This window comes from Plectropomus leopardus, chromosome 14, assembly GCF_008729295.1.
Source record: "Plectropomus leopardus isolate mb chromosome 14, YSFRI_Pleo_2.0, whole genome shotgun sequence".
NCBI lineage: Eukaryota > Metazoa > Chordata > Actinopteri > Perciformes > Serranidae > Plectropomus > Plectropomus leopardus.
The window spans coordinates 16,239,678-16,257,920 of NC_056476.1; the positions used below are offsets into that span (position 1 = coordinate 16,239,678).

The following is an 18,243-nucleotide window of genomic DNA, read 5'->3' on the forward strand; positions in this document are numbered from 1 at the left end:
TGGCGCTGTGTCTCTTGTATACCTGCTGATTACAGTCTGGCACCTGGTTGCCACCTTTTTTAACACCCTGACACCAACACGCCTCCAGTGGGTTATAATTGATGATTGAGTGGGATTACTTCTGTATGAGTATATAGGTATTTAAGTAAATTCTTGCACAGTATATCTTAAAGATACCACAATAGTGTTTTTACTATTGAAACAAAAAAATAACAATTTGCCCTTTTTTAATTACATATACATTTTCATTTCATTTGCACATGTCTGACCAAGACCAAACAAAATGTGTTAAAATTAAAAAAATGAAAACAATCACAAGTTTGATTACAGCAATAAAATCATTAAAAGAAATATAAACTGATATACAATAAGAGTTTGTCAGAACAGTGACACAGATAATGCACTCTAATCATTACACAGTATGCAGTATTATATTGAGAGTGTGTTATGTGTTGTAGTCATGTGACTGTGAGGTCTGTGAGTTTCATACTGCACAGAATTTCTCCTTTAATATAACTGATGTGCAACCCAGTCACCAGAGTAAATGTTGGCATTATGTGTTTCTGCAAACCACAGATATGTTGCATATATTTGTTATGTAGTGGTGTTTCTGTATGTCTCAACAATGCTGCAAATAGCAGGTGGTTATGTTTAGGCACAAACTTGGTAATGGTTAGAAGATCCTGTTTTGGCATAAAAAACCTGTTTTTTGTGGCACAGTCAATGCTGGAAATGCCAAGATTTCTTGTTATGAAATTACCGGTTTTGTTGTTTGTTGGTCTCTTAGAGAGGTCTGCAGCTTGGCAGCCTTCTCGCCAAGGTCTCATGCCTTCCACCAACATCTCCAACTACCGAGCCAACTCCTATACATGTTATCAGATCTGTATCACTTTATGTCACCTAAGTGAACACATACACAACAAATAACAGATACAAAAAGACCACAAAGAGACACAAAGCGATTAAAAAGACACACAAACCAACCACAGGGAGACACAAAATGACTTCAAAGTAAGACAAAACAACTAAAATGACACAAAAGACACGAAATCATCTCAATAATACAGAAAATTGTCTCAAAGATACACATATGACTACAGAAAGGCACAAAACAACGACAGAGACACAAAATTACCTTAAAGCGATCCAAAAAAAAAAACTTAAAACGTAAAACTGTAACATATCTGTAGTTTGCATAAACATTCAGTGCCAACATTTCTTTCTGGCGACTGGGCTGAGATGTAACATCAGGGCTGAAGGTTTGATGTTAATAAGGAGAACTGAGGACTTGTGATTGCTCACTCTTTCCTTGTTTTGATTCGTATCTCTTGAGTATTTCCTTCACGTGTAACACCCTGTCCCTGAAACTGAAATGCAGAATCCCTACACTTTCACTTCTGTTCGTTTTGCAGGAAGTTGAATTAGTGTCAGTTCATTTGCTCAATCGTTCAGTAACTAGTGACAAACCCTTTGCGTCTCCCTGTTCAGTGTCCATTGTGTCTTTTCTGTCAGTGGCTTTTATAAAACTTAAAAACGTTCTTCATTGTAGCATTTCTGCAATCTTTTCAGTATTTATCATCAAGCACTCAGATCAACACATTTGAACCCCCCCCCTCTCTGTGGTGTCCATTAACATAGTTTGACTTCACTTCATCTCCAGGTCACTGACCATCTGTCTCCATTGTTTGGTTGTTTTCTTTGGTCACTGAGCAAAAGTTTTCTTCGCTCTCCTCTTCATCCCTCACAGACTCCAGAGTGTGGATGAGGTTCTCCAGCCCCCACAGGTAGCCGTCCTCCCGGTTTCCTTCCTGCCAGGGAACGTTATGTTTTAACGTCTGGCCCTCTGGTAACGCTGTTGTCTTTCCAAAGTCAATGATCCAGACCTGTGCGTTGCTGGTGTGGTCATGGATAAAAAGGAGAGAGCTGCCGATGACCTGCGGAAAAAAGAAGGGTTTCATATGAGCTTCTGCTTTTCCTTCATCTGATTATATTCATTCATTCCTGCTGGTAACAAAAGCACAATACACTAATCCGTATAAAAACAAGGTGCCAAATCATTCTTCAGCTGATTCTTACACAAAAAGGTACAAACCCTGATCAAAGTTTATAGTTAAAACTTGTTAAAAATATTTAAAATGTTAACAGTTTGATATGGTATGCAAATTTTACAAATTTTAACAAGAGTAACAAGTTACAGCACTGTTAATTACGAAGTACTTGTTGAGGACGTTGGGACTTAATTATTGAATTATCGCAGCATTTCCCATTGGCCAATTAGGTGTGACAGATTGTTTCCACAAAAAGGACATCCCTAGCTTGAGGTAGTGAGCAATGAACATTACAAAACAAATCAGCTGCATTGTTTGTTATGTTGTTTTCAATTTTGATTTTGCACAGCCATGTTCAGGTGTAAAAATGAAAGGTTTTATTCTTTATTACAAAGTGGTGACTATTAAAAGTAAACCCACTGTCCACATGTGACATCTTGGGAAATTGAGTTTAACAATATGTGGCTCCTCTAATAACTTTAATTAAATTTGGAAACTTTATATGGATCACATAAGAGCTGAGCTTTAAATCCCACCTTCCTGGATATAACTCCAAATGGAGTAAGTTACATTTATTAGCTTAACTTGTATCTTTTTCTGTCTTTGTAACCCATCAAAATGAGATAATCCTGCCTGTTTGTGAATACGCCTGCATATATTTATTCTTTTTCTTCGTAGTTTTCTTCCCATATTGTTGTGTGGCTCATCTGTATGTTAAAAAAGCCACTAAAAATATGTTTAAAGATAAGTAATATTTGGCCAACGTATTAAGGCCTTTGCACACTAAGTCCGCATTTTTCATTAAAAATTCACGCATGTTAAAAAATAATATAACCTCACATTGTGTCAATCACATTTACACATCAAATCCCTTAAAAAGAACAAGAAAAACCATCAGACTCAGTGTGCAAAGTTTCTTTGTGATTTTTAGCGTATGGCAGATTTAAAACAAAACATACAGAAGTACAGACTTGATGTGCCAACACCACATCATGAAAATATATTTTACAAAGGTGTTTAATCTCTTGAGTACAGTTTTACATAAAGTTTCTGCTGCAACACTTAATTTCAGAGCTGTATGTTTGTTTTAAATCTGCCATACGCTAAAAATCACAAAGAAACTTTGCACACTAAGTCCGCATTTTTCATTAAAAATTCACGCATGTTAAAAAATAATATAACCTCACATTGTGTCAATCACATTTACACATCAAATCCCTTAAAAAGAACAAGAAAAACCATCAGACTCAGTGTGCAAAGTTTCTTTGTGATTTTTAGCGTATGGCAGATTTAAAACAAAACATACAGAAGTACAGACTTGATGTGCCAACACCACATCATGAAAATATATTTTACAAAGGTGTTTAATCTCTTGAGTACAGTTTTACATAAAGTTTCTGCTGCAACACTTAATTTCAGAGCTGTATGTTTGTTTTAAAGTGTTCGGATCGGTCATCACCTCGTGTTGCTTGAAGAATTCAGATGTCTTCAGGGCCTGCTGGATCTCCGTCAGTCTGCTCAGGTAAGACTTCTGTGTTTCAAGAAAAAAAAACAGTGACTCACAGATCATAAAATACCACCCAAAGCCCCCTAATTTAATCTAAAATCTACTTTAATCTGAGTCCATAAACTAAAAACAGTTGTTATAACATAAAAGGGTGCTGACACAGTGTCTATTTGGGAACCTCCCACTGTAATAAAAAACTCAAACAGCATTATTTGCAATGAATATTTACTTTGTGCAGGTCAAACATTTCACAGCTGTTTTTATTCATCAGACTGTCCACAACCTGTTTAAAATGTAAAGAGTGAGTATACAAAATAATTTATATTTGTCCAAACACTGAACACGGATGTGAGAGCTTACTCAGCTGCCGTGTTTGTAGTTGGTGTGTTAGGTAATGCCTGCAAGATGCCTGCCTTGTGCATACCCACAGTACAATATGTTTTGCATATATGAATAGCATAAACTGTATGTGTGCAGAAGTAAAGCGATCACCACGTACTATGATGTTGACATTCCCTTCGACAAAGTCCTTGAACACTTGGATGACATCCTGCTTCGATCTGGTTTTCTTGAAGTCAGTCCGACATGTACCGTCACATTTCTACAAGAGAGGAAATATTACAAAATGAAATGAATTATTGACTTGTGACTGGATATAATTTTCATGCATTCTTTACACCTTTCAAAATCTAATTTAATTCAGCTATTGTCAGCCAATTAATTAATTATTAGGTACTATTATTATGTTTTCATTTGTACTCTTGTATTTTGTTTGTATTCTTTGATACTTTTTACTCTGTAAAGCATCTTTAAGTTCCCTGAAAAGCGCTCTATAAATAGGTCTGAATATTTGACTTGGATTTAGTCCCAACCAACCTTTTTTTATATAACACATAGTAATTTGACTCATGGTTAACCGAAAAATATCAAGTAAAGCAACTTTAATACATCCATGTAATTATTTTTATGGATTATATTCATGCCGAATTGACAATAATGCTTCCAACTCGGACACCCTTTGCCTCGTGCTTCCAACGTGCAGCATTTTCTGCAGACACATAATGAATTGTTAATGTGTCAAAGTTCTTAAAGGGAGTTTGGTGTAACATTTTCCACCAGTAGCAAGATGGGAAACAACCACAAAAGGAATGTAGTTGCAATCTTGCAAGTAGTGACGCTGCAAGATTAATAGTCTTTGCAAAATCTTATATCATGTAACTAAAAAAGTTACGTCTTTTGAATCAGCAGAATGAGCCAACACTTCTCAGGTGAGGCCAATCAGGGACCATGTGTCCCACAGGCTGTATGCATTTAGCCAGTTAGAGGGCACGTAAAGACCAGTGTGCAGGCCTTTCCTACTTTCTTGCCTTTGGATTATACTGATAAAAACTATTTGGGGGTATAAATTAATTGCAGATCACGCATGGCACTGTTTATGAAGCCGTGCACAAAGGGACAGCAGCTCGCCGTCAAGAGATCTCAGATGCAAATGCCTGACTGAATGGAAGAAGCAGATCCTCAGGAGATTCTGCACAATCATGCATCACCTGCAGCTCTTTGAACAGTGAGTCCATCAGTGAAGCTGCTACAGTCTTTAATACAGATTTGTGCAGGGAGGTCTGAAATTATTCGAGGTGGCAATGGCGGTTCAACTCTGGTTTGTTATGTTATGTTAAGTTGTGTCATTTTGGTGTAATTTATCACTATTTATATTGCTTCATGCTTTGAGACATTTTTGCTTTTGTTCATGGAAAATGTGTGTGCTGCACTGTGTGATGTTCAGATGTTAAAGTTGTAGTGTGTTTTGTATCAAAGCACAGGTTGTTGAGCATAATCTTAAAAGCAGTGTATTATCAGCAGTCTGGGTTGTCTTGTCATGTAAGGGATAATGCCTGATCAGGTGTCCATTATCAGGGATTAATGGCCAGCGTGGAGGCCTGAGCCATTCAAGCTGCATCCACAAAGTCGGTTAAATACTAGTTTTGTCTTTTTTACCACGTTTTCAGCCATGTTTTACGTCCCGACCCTCTCTGAAAACTCAATGCCCCTCAGTTCAGTTTGTTATGGCTACCTTGATCCCTTCTATCCTGAAGCCTAGAGTGTGGGTGGAGCTCATGGTCTCCCTCCACTGCATGTAACGAGGCTTGGTGACACCCCGTTGGGAATGCTCCTGGGGAGTTGGTCCCTCGCTGTCCACTTCCACCATTTTCTTGTACAAGTCTTCCCTCGGTTTGGGTCGCTCCCGGGCCCGAACAAGCTCCTCCTCCAAGTATGTCCTGAAACAGAACAGGAAGTAGGTGTTCAGCTCTGCATGTTTACAGACTACTGTCAGTTTTAAAAGTGATCTCTGCATGTCAGTAAATAGCAATGGTTGTTTAGGTTAAGGGCTTGTCTTGCATTCACACCCTTAGTTATTAGGATGCAAAATACATAGTTGACAAAGGAACATTTGAACCAGAGGACACTCTTTCAGAGATAAAATCTTTTCTGACGGTGTTCATTCATGCAGAAAAAGTTGACAGCAGCACAGTGTACAAGTATTATTCTGCTGGTAAACAGTGCTGCAGCACATTCATGTTCGTGTTCATACCAGACAGTTATGTGCAAACAGATGTGAATTTCAGTTTCAGTTTGTGAGCTGCACTTCCTCTGTGCTGAAGAAGGAAGCTGAGAGGAGACTCCAGCGTTCAACTGTGTGAAAGTCTGTGTGTTAGTGCAAGTTAGCGGTTTTGCAACTTTGTGGTTGTGAGTGTTTTTGACAAGGGGAGTCTCCAGGGACACCCTGAGTGTGTTTGTATGCGTGTGTGTGTGTAGCCTCAGAAATACAGACACACACAGACTCTTAGTAGGCAGCAAATATTTTGTTCTATTGTATGTCATTGTGTGTGTGTCTGTGTGTGTGTGTGTGTGTGTGTGTGTGTGTGCATGTGGGTGTGTGTGTTTGTGTGTGTGTGTGTGCGTAAGGTTATTGCACATGTGTAGGCTGAACCGGAAATACATTTCTGAGAGACCTGCATGAGCAAGTAGATATATTTATGTGTGCATTCATGCATATACAGTGTGTGTGTGTGTGTGTGTGTGTGTGTGTGTGTGTGTGCGCGCGCGCTCATGATGAGACACCCCGCCCGCTGTGGCAGGAAGCCAAGCATATAGCCTGCAGTTATAACAGGTGTTCCCTTGTAGAGCAAAAACGCTTCAGGCGGCACGTAATGTCTACAGGCTGCACACGTCTCATTAATCCACTTCAATGGAACATGAGCTTTAAATATGAACAGAAACATCAAATGTATGAAAACACAAGGAAACGATCTGACATAATTTTGAATCAGTGTAGCAGAAATCAGAGGAGGGGCCGAGTCATTGTTTTGCAAATCGTAAGTAAATCTCAGGTATTATCACTAAAATTCCAAATCACCGCAGGCAAGTCCTAAAGTCCAAAACGCTGAGTTTCAAGTTATAAACAAGTCATAGTATGTGCTTCACCAAATATAATTCCATTTTAACAAGAGGCAGAGGCATGATATACTAAATTTACAAAAATCTAAATGCTTTTTCTTTACGGTCTCCGTCCTTAATTTTCTGACACATTTGCATACAGCAATTGTTGTTTTGTTAATCCAGAGTTTTTGTATTTGATTGTATTTTGTGTTTGATTGGCTGTTGTGGGATCGTTTCAAACAAAGTGGATGTGGGGAATTAAGTGTTGACTAGCTGGGAATAATTACATCAACGTCAACTCAACTCATTCAATTTTTCTTTGGTTCAGGAAATTAACTGATTTGTGGCGCACATTTTAAATGACATGCTTTTTAATGTTTGGGCTCGGGAGGTATCAAGTATTTTCAAGTCAAAAATCTCAAGTCAAAGTGAAGTCTCAAGTTATTTATGTTGAGTCCAAGTCGAGTTGCAAGTCTTATTTTAATTTGGCAAGTCGAGTCTGAAGTCATGACCTCTTCTGGCAGAAATGAACTACAAAGATTTTTTTGACACAGTCACTTGTATGTAGAAAATAGGATTATAATTTGAATCAGTGTCTGAATATCTACTCTAAATAATTAAATGAGCACCTTACTTCCTTACCTCACTCCCATCTTGCAGTCCATGACATTGGGAAGGTCAAAGTTTGCCAGCAGGTCAGTCATATGAAGAAAAGACTCTCCGTCTTTTTCCACGGTGCCGTGGTAACCGGGCACAAACGGGAGCAGCGCGTCATCCCTCAGCTTCTCAAAACACAGCATTTCGTTTTCTGAGAACTTCTTCAGGATGTTGCCTTCATCTGCGGCTTTAAAGTTACCTGAGAGAAGATGAGGAATAGGAGTTCAGGCATTAAGGAACAGAAGGGATAAGAAAATGTTTAGACATTTAGAGATAGACGCCCTGATTCTGTTAGACCGTCCAGTAATGTGCCTGCATGCTAGAAACGACTTCCCGTCACATGTACAAAATCAACACTGTAGTTGTGAACTAAAAAATAGTTTTTTTGTCATATTTGATTAAACTGTCACCATATTGTTACAGTAGACCATCAGACAGACAATCTCGGAGCCCATCGGCTATCAGTTTGACAACAATAAGCTTTTGGGGGCGAGGGCCAATATTTTGGAATGATCTGGTGTAGCAAGCAAATATCTGAGCCAAGACTTCTTTTAGTTTCAGTAATTTGACAAAGTTATTTGTATATATGTTACCAACTGTAGCTTTATTTATTTTGTATTCAATGCTTGTGTCCGTTGTGGAGAGATATTGTAGAGACAGAGGTGGTGATGTCAATCATCCATGACGGCAGTGTTTTAATCCCTGTCTGTGTCCGACTTCATATTCTCCGTTTTTCTTATTTCATACAGCTAAAAAAAAAAGCTCAACAACACAACATTGACCTTAACAGGTTGTACCTTTATGCCCCGCTAGCTGAACCCAGTTCAGTTTTTTCCTCTGCGTAGCACTGAAGGGCCAGTGGACGATTGTCTTCAACTTCCACCACGGCTTACTCTGAAGAAGATGTGCGAGAAAACAAGCAGAGGTGAATACTATAAAACAGAATCACTGTGACGCATTGAGTGTTTTTGAGGCTATCTGTGTGTCCTAAATCACACAAATAATCTGAGAACAGGAAGAAGTGCTGACCTATACTGTCTGAACCGATATCTGATCAAATAAGCAATTCTACACGGTAAATCTGATGCCAGGCTTTTAGTTTTCCACTGCATGAAATGTACAATCTAGGTCAGTTAAATGCCATTTCTGTGGAAACTCGTATCTCGGCATCTCTTATTCAGCATCTTTAGCCTGGTGTGGCCGCAGACTTTGATTCAACGAGAAAAATCTACTATCTAACATCAGTTTACAACTCAAGACATGTTCTGGTTACAGTGTTTGTACATCCAAAATAGATATAGAATATCATACTAAATAAAACATGAATAATTTGTCATCTTTGGTTAAATCTTTTTAAATTTGAATTTGAAGGTTTATCACCAAATAATGGCACGTGACAATGTCCCTCGCTGCTCCCACTCACTTGTGGGCAATATATGAATTTTTCTAGTGTCATACGACTGCTTGCAACAAATCAACGTGTGCGCTGAATCCTGTGCAAAGACAAAAAGATGACTGACGAGTTAATTATTTTTTTTGGCAGAGATGTTAATTTTTTTATGGCTGTTTGTTTGAGGACTCTTCTCATGCCACCCTCGCTTTCTCCTTCTCTTTCTCTGTCTCTCACTATGCACAAACACACACACACACACACAGAAAAACACAGTAACAGCTTGCGTATTTCACAGAGACACACTGGTGCTTCACACTTGTGGAGAACTGCTTGTTTCATTCCCTCACAGAAAACTGACCATATCTCAAATAACACACTTTAACACAGAGAGGATCATATTTCCATGCAGTCATATAATTACAAGGAAAATACACAGAATAAAACAACTCCCAGGCATCAGAGAGGAAAATTCATAAATCCTGTCTTTTAGCTTTAGAGAGGTCATTTTATGTTCTGACTGAAAACAGGAAATGAAACAGGGACTTTCGTGTTAGTGAAACACAAAGCTCTGCAGCAGCCAGCCAAGTCTCTCCTTAAATGTCAGGTGATATGCTTCACTTACTGCAGTGCTGCTTGTTTACTGATAATATCACATTGTGAAGGTGAGCATGTGTTTTACTGCTGCAAGGCTTTAACTTTATTGTCTGGAGTCATGTGGTGTAATGTCTTTTTCACAGACTGACAGGGAATGGAAACTTAGATCTGAGTTATGATGTAAACATGACGACCCTGCAGCTCTTTTGCTAATATTTATGTCTTACACAAAGTTTGACATTGAAGCTGTTAACATGTTATTCACGCCGTGCTGTCCCGGCCGGCCTTGATGACAGAAACCACAAGAGTTTGTACTGATAACACTCAGAATAACACTGGTTTCACTCTCAGGCTAAAACTTGAAATAAAACATCTGCTTACTTAACAAAGCAGAGTGCATGGAAAAAAATGTTTTGAAAGCAGAGATCTGAGAGACATTTAGATACTTTACTTGACAAAATATTGAATTGTTTTACCTTTTTTGGCCTTGTACTGCTAACAACTCACAGACAGCTAAAACTTGACAAGAAGCTTCAAATACACAGTTTTTTTTTTTCTGAGGCATCACAAGACAAAAAGGTCAGACAAAACTGATTTAATCCTTAAAAATATATTTAGATGCTTATTGTATATTTTTTATGTAGAATTACAATGTTAATAACTGGAAGTGACGGCATAATGTGGATTTTAAAAGTAAGGGACTGCTTGTTATTTATGGCGGGGAGGGTGTGGTGTAAAATGGGGGAGGAACTCAAATAATATGAAAAGCACTGGCGATGGAGTTTTACTTTTTGATTTGTCTTAAAGGAGGGCCATTCAACCTTAAATGGTACTATTTTGTCTTTATTTTAAATATCCTCAGAACCCCAAAACCTGCAAATGGGTTTAGAAAGCATGTTTTTGTTTTAATCACAGTGAGAAACTGTAATGGTTATTTATGATGAAAGGAGGGTCATGCATTTTTGTCCAATCACTCAGGGAAGCTCAAAGAAAAATATTAGCAACTTTGGGGAGGGTCATGATATTAAAAAAAAAAAAAAAAAAAAAGACAAAGTCACACCCCAGCCACCCTACTACTCTGCTAAATAAAATACAGTCCCTAACTGGTGACTGCAGCTATTAAATAAATTTAGGGGAGTAAAAGTACAATACAGTACTCTGAAATGCAGTGAAGCAGAAGTAAAAAGACAGAAAATAGAAATACCAAATCAGATAACCTATCACAAAATTGCACTTAAACTCACGGTGTGTCATTTCAGTGTCAGGCGTCTCTCAATCACAACAATAAAACGCACAAAGGAGTTAAAGGGATATGATGCCATTAATAGGTGACCAAATGAAATGCACTTGAATAAAATTGCAGGTTTCTCTGAATTCTCTGAACTGGGGCTGTGTATCGGCACTTGATATCTTTTTAAGATATTGACCAAAATAATCCAGTACCAACTAGTGCTGAAACTTCTCCAGTCAAACAATTCCTGCATTTAACTCTTTTTGTACCTCGATGTAGAAAAAAGACCATTTGTATTGTTTTACTCGCAACCAATCGATGCAAGCGTTCTTCAACATAATACTACATGTGATTGGCCCACCACCACGACAGTTACAACCCACACAGTGTGTGGATGAAGTTGAGTGCAGTATTTTTGATGGAGTTGGCATTTCAGCACGCCGAAGATTTAACCAAAATTTTCGAAAGTATGGTAGTATTTAGGGTTGCGGCAGAGTACCGGATTCAAAGGTATTCCAGGGCATGAAAACTGGCAGTTATCATATCATGTACATTTGCTTATCTATGGTTTTGGAAAAAATGTGACAAGCTCAGACTGCCTGTCTGACTTTTTAAACATATACTTCTATTTAAAAAGTGTTTCAAGATTCAATTATAATAATGCGGTTGTTCAACAAAAATAAAAAAATAACGTATGTTGTCATTTTTTTAAGGGCCATTGTACTTAACAATGATAATGGTAATAGTGTAATACCATACACTGTGATACTATTAAACAGTTATATGTTCTGATAAAGTTATCGTACTGTGAAAATCTCATTCAACTGCAGCCCTAGTGGCATTTTACACATATAAGTTCTGCCATTGACATGATGGGTAGCATATAGTAGAAAAAAATTTAGAAAATGAAGTACTCTGTTGGTATTTTAAGGGTACTGGTACACTAATTTTTAAAAAGAAATGTAAGTTCATGACTAGACAAAGTATATAAGTTTAGCTGTTTTTTTAGACATTTTAATGCAGGAATGTTACATATTACACCTTTTAGGACAGAGCTTGTGTAAATGTACAGTTAATTTCCACCAACAAAGATGTTTTCTGTACTCTCACAAATTACCAGGAGGCTTTTTCTAGGATTAGCCTCATCTTTGCTCTCTTCAACCCTTTACGCGATCTCTTTCTGCTCTGTCAGCCTGCTGTGTGTACGACAAACTGACACAACACCATGCTGAACAGTCAGAGTAGTCATTAGCAACACAGCAAACACGGACAACTGACAAAGAGCTTCACCATTTTAGAACAATACATTTTACGAGAACAATGATGACACCATGTGACTCATTCAGCCAAAAAATGCCTGCCATATTACACTGTATTGTCATCTTTAAGTGCTAATGGGATACAAACTGCTGCATGATGATCAAACTATCTGTTTGTCCAGTTGTCTGTCTGCATTAAAAAGCGTTTTGCTCTGCACTATTGGGAATGAATCTGTGATATACTTGCAGTGAAATGGCAAAAGCTAAGTACTGATACACAAGCGTTTGTGACTTCCTGAAGTGGTTTTTTGTTAAATGTCAAAGGCCAGGGCTCACAAGTGACCACAGAAACACATGATTACACAATGACATTTTCGTCTATTCGGCTATTTTCAGAGATGACATGTTTCCAGTTTACGTTGTGATGCCATAAAGAGCTCATTTGGGAGAGCCTTCACACTGAGCCTCACTTGATTTGACAATGTTACTCTACACTCTCGCTCACACTCTTGCGCAGGAAACAGCAAACCTTCACTCAGACTCAGTGATAAGCGGATTAGAATTTGGTGTTCAAAGGTCAAGGTCACTCTGACCTTGCATCCATCTCTTATTTTTGTGACACAATATCTGAAGATGGCTTTGAGGGAGTTTCCTCAAATTTGGCACAGGCGTTCACTTGGACTCAAGAACAAACTGATCAGAATCTGGCGGTCAAGTGTTGAGGGTCACCTCACAAAACATGTTTTTGGCCAAAACTTTAATTTGGGAGAGCCTTCACATTGAGCCTCACTTGATTTGACAATGTTACTCTACACTCTTCGCTCACACTCTTGCACAGGAACACAACAGGCTTAACAGGCAATGTGTATTCGGTCTGTTTAAAAGAAAGTGACAGCTACAGACCTTGTATGGAAAGGGCGAAGAGAAGTGGTGGCACCATAAAAAACACACACATGCACACACACACACACACAGACACACACAATGAAAGTCTGAGTCTAACGTGGTGATAGTGCAGAGAAAAGCAGATTATGTTGTGCAGAAACCAGGAGGTGACTCACTACAATCACACTTCCCAACAAATCACATGCAGAGACGACGATTGAGTAAAAGCTGCAAAAGAGGACAATCGAGAAAAAGCTGCAAAAATATATGCTGCTCTGTTCAAATCTAAGTCTAAAGTATTGGAATTTGGGCTTCTTGAAGACACAAAAGTGCATTATCTGCATGTAAACATGCTCAACAAGACTGAGAGGTGTTGTTGGCCACAAGTTAAAGCTTTATCAGCCAAGAATGTCAAACAGATTTCCACCCTCAGCGTCTATTGAATTAAAGGGCGATCCTTCAACACTTGTCTGTGTGCTGAAGGAGGGACGTATAGTGATAAATGTCAGGACTTACTTACAGATCCAAAACATGATCTGACATTTAACATGCAAAACATGCATCATTATAATTATTAATGGTGCATAGCATGTGCATGAGTTATCCACCAAACAGGCTACGTGAAAAATCAATATAAAAGATGACATTGAAAGAAAATGACTGTGTTTCTGAGATATTGAATCATAAAGCTGTGGTTTTAATTTGTACCATGCAGCCTTTAAGATCCTTTGCAGTAAACAACATGATGTGCCACTTTGCCACATGACAAAGGTTATCAAGCTTTCAGCAGCCTCTTCGTACTGCTTTTTAGTTCATACAGCGCCCGGGATCATTAAGGTGATGTGAAAGGCTCTGATAACCCATTAAACATAAGGGGACATAATGTGATTTCAATGGGGACAATCAAATTTCCTCTGAGATTATCCTGCGCTCTCTGGCCGGGATCTCACGGTTGTTTAATCTTTCTTTTCACATGATGTTAAACAGCAGGAGGAAAGTGACATGACTGACTGGTACGTCTGACAACTGACATTTCCCAGATCTCAAAACAATAAGTCCAGAGATACAAAATAACTTGTGAAATGAAGAAGTGACTAATTTACCACAACGTTTTTGTTGCAGAAGTCACTTGTAAGACATGTTTATGGGACTTAAAGTTTGCCAAACGGGGCAAAGCTGTTATTGGCTGCTCTCAGCGCTGAGACATCCCAGTGGTACACTGTGAGGAAGCAATTTGCTGAGTGCTGTTTATGTGTCGCTCTGCTTCACCGTTTCTTGTTTTCGGAACATCAGATCTTTACTGTAACGGGGTAATCATGAAGGGTGCAGATGTGAAAAAGATTTAGAGGCGGTCAAAGATGGCAATTTGAAATGTTTTTGTATCTGTAAACATCCTGCAGGGAAACTTTTTAGATACGGCACATACGTTTACCACATTACTTCACAACCTGTTTACATTACTGATAATTCATTTTTCAAATACTGCATATATGTTTATTTTTTATATTTTCTGTAGATTAGGGGTATGAATCACCAAAGGCCCCACAACACGATATTATCATGATACGAAAGTCAAGATACAATGTTATTATAATTTTTAATGTGCTGCGATATGCTGAGTATTAATATAAACATATAGTGATTAGGGTTGCAACAGTATGAGACTTTCACAGTACAATAACTTTCTATGAAAGTATTGTGGTGTCACAGTATTACAGAATTATTACTATTATCAGTTTCAGTTACAATGACCCCTAAAGAAATAAAAACATATGTTTTTTTTGTTAAACAACGGTTTTATTACCATATCTAAAGCCTGAAACCAACTTTTCCAAATGCAAGTATGCATTAAAGGTCTACCATTAGAGATGTACTAAAATCAAGGTGAAGTCTGTTATTTTTTTTCAACAGTGTAGATAAGCAAATGACAGTATGATAACTGTCAATTGTAATACCACGGCATACCTTGAAACCGGAATACCAACACAAGCCTAAATGAAATATGTTGCAATTTATTACCAATTTTTAACCACAAAATCTGGAAAACTTTGTCAGTATTTGTTTTAATCTAATAACATAAAGTTTTCAGTCTGTTCATCTCACTTCAGGCTTTTTTATTGCAGCAAATTGCAATGATGGACTAAAAAAACTATTGATTTTATCATTTAAATAGTAACGAAAAACCGATACTTGGCAGCCCTGCATCAATACAACATTGCCTTGCAAAAATATCACAATACTATGCTGTATTGATTTTTCTCCCACAGAGCAATTTAATGTTGAAAAGACGTTGGATAAATGCCTATGTCTATTTGTCTTCAGACTTTTAGAATTTGGTTATTGAAGGTTGAAAAAGGTTAAGTACAACAGTAAACAGAATCTGTGTATATAGCAAAAAAAAAACATGAACACTCATAATGTAACGTTTGAATGTATTTTTTAATATATTTAATGATTATTTTTAAAATAATCAAATCAGGCTATATGTAGCTGAGGAATCCTGGTCTATAACAGGGCTAAAGCCTGGGGACCATGTTTAAAATATGTCTATTGCTCAGTGGGCTACTTTGCATACATTGTATCTTGTTCCTTATCTTCAGTACTTGACTCTCATTTTTAAGTGTGCGAGTTTCTTTTTCATACATACTTGTGTTATCATTATTGCCTCACTGTAACTGTGCATATGGCATGGAAGAACTACTCCATATAATCAGACCTGCTGTAGTTGTTTTAGTCATGTATAGTTAACAGTAATGAATTCAGGGAGGCAACAGATTGTTTTGAACTATTTTATGAACTCTGCGCTGTGAAACACCATTAACTACACTGACATGACTTGCTGAGAAACCTGTCAGTGACCCATAAAAACTCAAACTATGGAGCCACTTTAATGAGCCTCTTACAGTCTTGACTGGATCTTTTTCTCCTTGCAGTTGACTTACCTCTCCAGCGTCCACCAGATGCTCCAGAGTTACGATGCCTTTGCTTTTGCTCTCGTTGTCGCTCAGCAAATCATCCTCGGACTCCACAGCGGAGGAGCCCGTGGAGGAGATGGAGGAGTTGGATAGTTTCCTGCGCAGAGTACCGTCCACAGCATCATCCCAGTCCTCCTGCAGCATCTCCCGGGAGCAGCCGCCTCCCTCCGGAGTGATGGTGACCTGCGGTACCCGGCGCGCATCCATCACAGTGGGCGCTCCGGCTGCGGACGACGGGCCGATCTGAGCGGCTGTCTGAACGAGTTCATCGCAAATCTGCGATACTTTCCCGGCTGATCTCCGCTCTGAACGCGCCCCCTCGTGCAGTCCAGTCCCAGAGAGCACGAAGTCCTTGGAGGTCTTTCTCCTGCACTCTTTGGGCATTGGAGACCTTAATCCGCCGTGAGAGCGCACGAGGAAGCCGATTCTCCTTAACCTTCAAATCTGTTAATTTCACTTCCAGAGAGTTCAGTTTGGGTTTAGTCGATCCGCTGCTGCACTTCCTCGTTGTTTGTCGTCCGAGTTTTCACACATTAAAAGCCTCCGTCAGCCTCTCCGGTCTGTGCGCACTGTTGGAAAAGGGAACCCCTCTCTGGTGGTGGCGTGGCTCGCGCTTCTACACGGTTACACACGCGCGCGCCGGCGCACTCACTTACACAACTCTGCAAGGTTTTTCATCTTCCGCATTGCCTTTTCTCGCTTCCTGACTGCAAAATTAAACCAGCTGACAGGTTCACTTTTGTAAAAGTTACAGAGAGTTTTTTCTGCCTTGCGCCGATCTACGAAGAAGGTCCTAAAATATCTGGGAACTTCACCTCTAAATCAAAATGTGCGTAAAAATCAGCCACACGAAAAAGTGCATCGAATTTTTTTTAATTAAAAACGCTTGCACACCTGCATAAACCTCCCTTTAATAAGTGTTCAGACCTTCAAACTGTAGTTCAGTTGCACAAACAGTGCCATCTGATGAAACAAAAACCTTTCATTTCCATTGAATTTGCTGCTGAAATTAGTGCGCGGAATTTCAAAATAAAGTGCCATATTTGGACATGTAAAATCAATTACTGAAATCTGGCGGCATAAGAGGAAGTTCGGAATATCTTTTTTTTGTCATGCCGTTTTTACCCAGGGGGAGACGCTCCTGTGCGGTTTTGAAGCTGACAGCTGTTGATCTCTTGACAAGAAACAGTCAGCAGTTACAGGAGAGACAGTGTGAAACTGGATGATGAATCACAGTTACAGTCATGGTGGTGAGAAATTATGAAATAAATATATTTTTATGTAAATACTTGTTTTCATCTGCATGATGATTACAGGTACACTATTCAAAGGTTTGGGATCGCTCTAAGATGTCCGCGAGGAAAACCTTTCTCTTGCTTTTAGGCTGCAGATTTTTTGTATAAAGGGCGTGAAAAACAAAGTAATCTTACATACATAACTCAGCAGATACAATTTCTAACAGTAAAGTTACATATTTTAGTATCTTATATTTTTATTATAAACAAGAGCTAAATCAAAATCAACACAAATAAACAACACAGCTGACAAACAATAATAACAAATATAAAACGCTAAAAGAATATGTTAAGTACAAATTTGAATTTTTCAACTTTTTTTTTTCTTCTCTTTTTTCCTTTTTATTGTATTGTGCCCTGGATGGCTTTTAGCTTATTATTTTCTCTTTAATGCTCTCCATGTACACTCCACTGCCCATCCTAACCCACCCATGCATGCTCCAGCATCAAATCTTTGGATCATTTTCCCCCATGTTCAAATTATTTTTTCTTTTTTTTTTAAATAAAAAAGAAACTCTCCCTACTCTAGGCGATTGTTTATCTGTCTATTGCCTCTTTTACACTGCCTCTTCAAGGTAGGAATTTAATGCCACCTTGCTGTTCTGTATAAAAGGTATAATTGCAGATTAGGAGGACAGAGTTGTCTCACCTTTAAGGCACCATCACGTAGTAACAGCACTGAAATTATGACTGTATGTGCAGGACAGCTGGCAGGCCTGGATTATGGGCAGCACAAGTGAGACATTTTGATGATGTGTTATACGTGCAACTAACCGCAGAAGTTTTAAAAAATAAAAAATACATCAAAGTCATGGTGACTTTGCATTTGTCTCATTATTGTTAAGGTGATATCTTGAGAGCTCCTTGAGGGAATTTCATCAAATTCAGCAAACAGCAAACCTTCACTCAGACTCAGTGATGAGCGGATTAGAATTTGGTGTTCAAAGGTCAAGGTCACTCT

General features: G+C 38.5%; 1 protein-coding gene across 1 annotated transcript; it reads right to left on the reverse strand.

Annotated features, from left to right (window-relative positions):
• Positions 1–286: 286 nt before the first annotated feature.
• Positions 287–17,035, reverse strand: itpka (inositol-trisphosphate 3-kinase A). Its single transcript, XM_042500060.1, has 7 exons — positions 15,955–17,035; positions 8,448–8,544; positions 7,636–7,849; positions 5,627–5,831; positions 4,055–4,156; positions 3,508–3,579; positions 287–1,934 (listed from the first exon to the last, which is right to left on the reverse strand). Exons 1-7 carry the CDS (start codon positions 16,369–16,371, stop codon positions 1,662–1,664), a joined length of 1,380 nt encoding a protein of 459 aa, XP_042355994.1. The 5' UTR covers positions 16,372–17,035; the 3' UTR covers positions 287–1,661.
• Positions 17,036–18,243: the final 1,208 nt, after the last annotated feature.

Excerpts from the sequence above, each read along its gene's own strand:
- itpka (XM_042500060.1), bottom strand. The coding sequence starts at position 16,371 with ATGCCCAAAGAGTGCAGGAGAAAGACCTCCAAGGACTTCGTGCTCTCT. Across the intron at positions 5,832-7,635 it reads GACTGCAAGATGGGAGTGAG|GACATACTTGGAGGAGGAGC; the intron begins GTAAGGAAGTAA and ends GTTCTGTTTCAG. Across the intron at positions 4,157-5,626 it reads TCAGGATAGAAGGGATCAAG|AAATGTGACGGTACATGTCG; the intron begins GTAGCCATAACA and ends CCTCTCTTGTAG.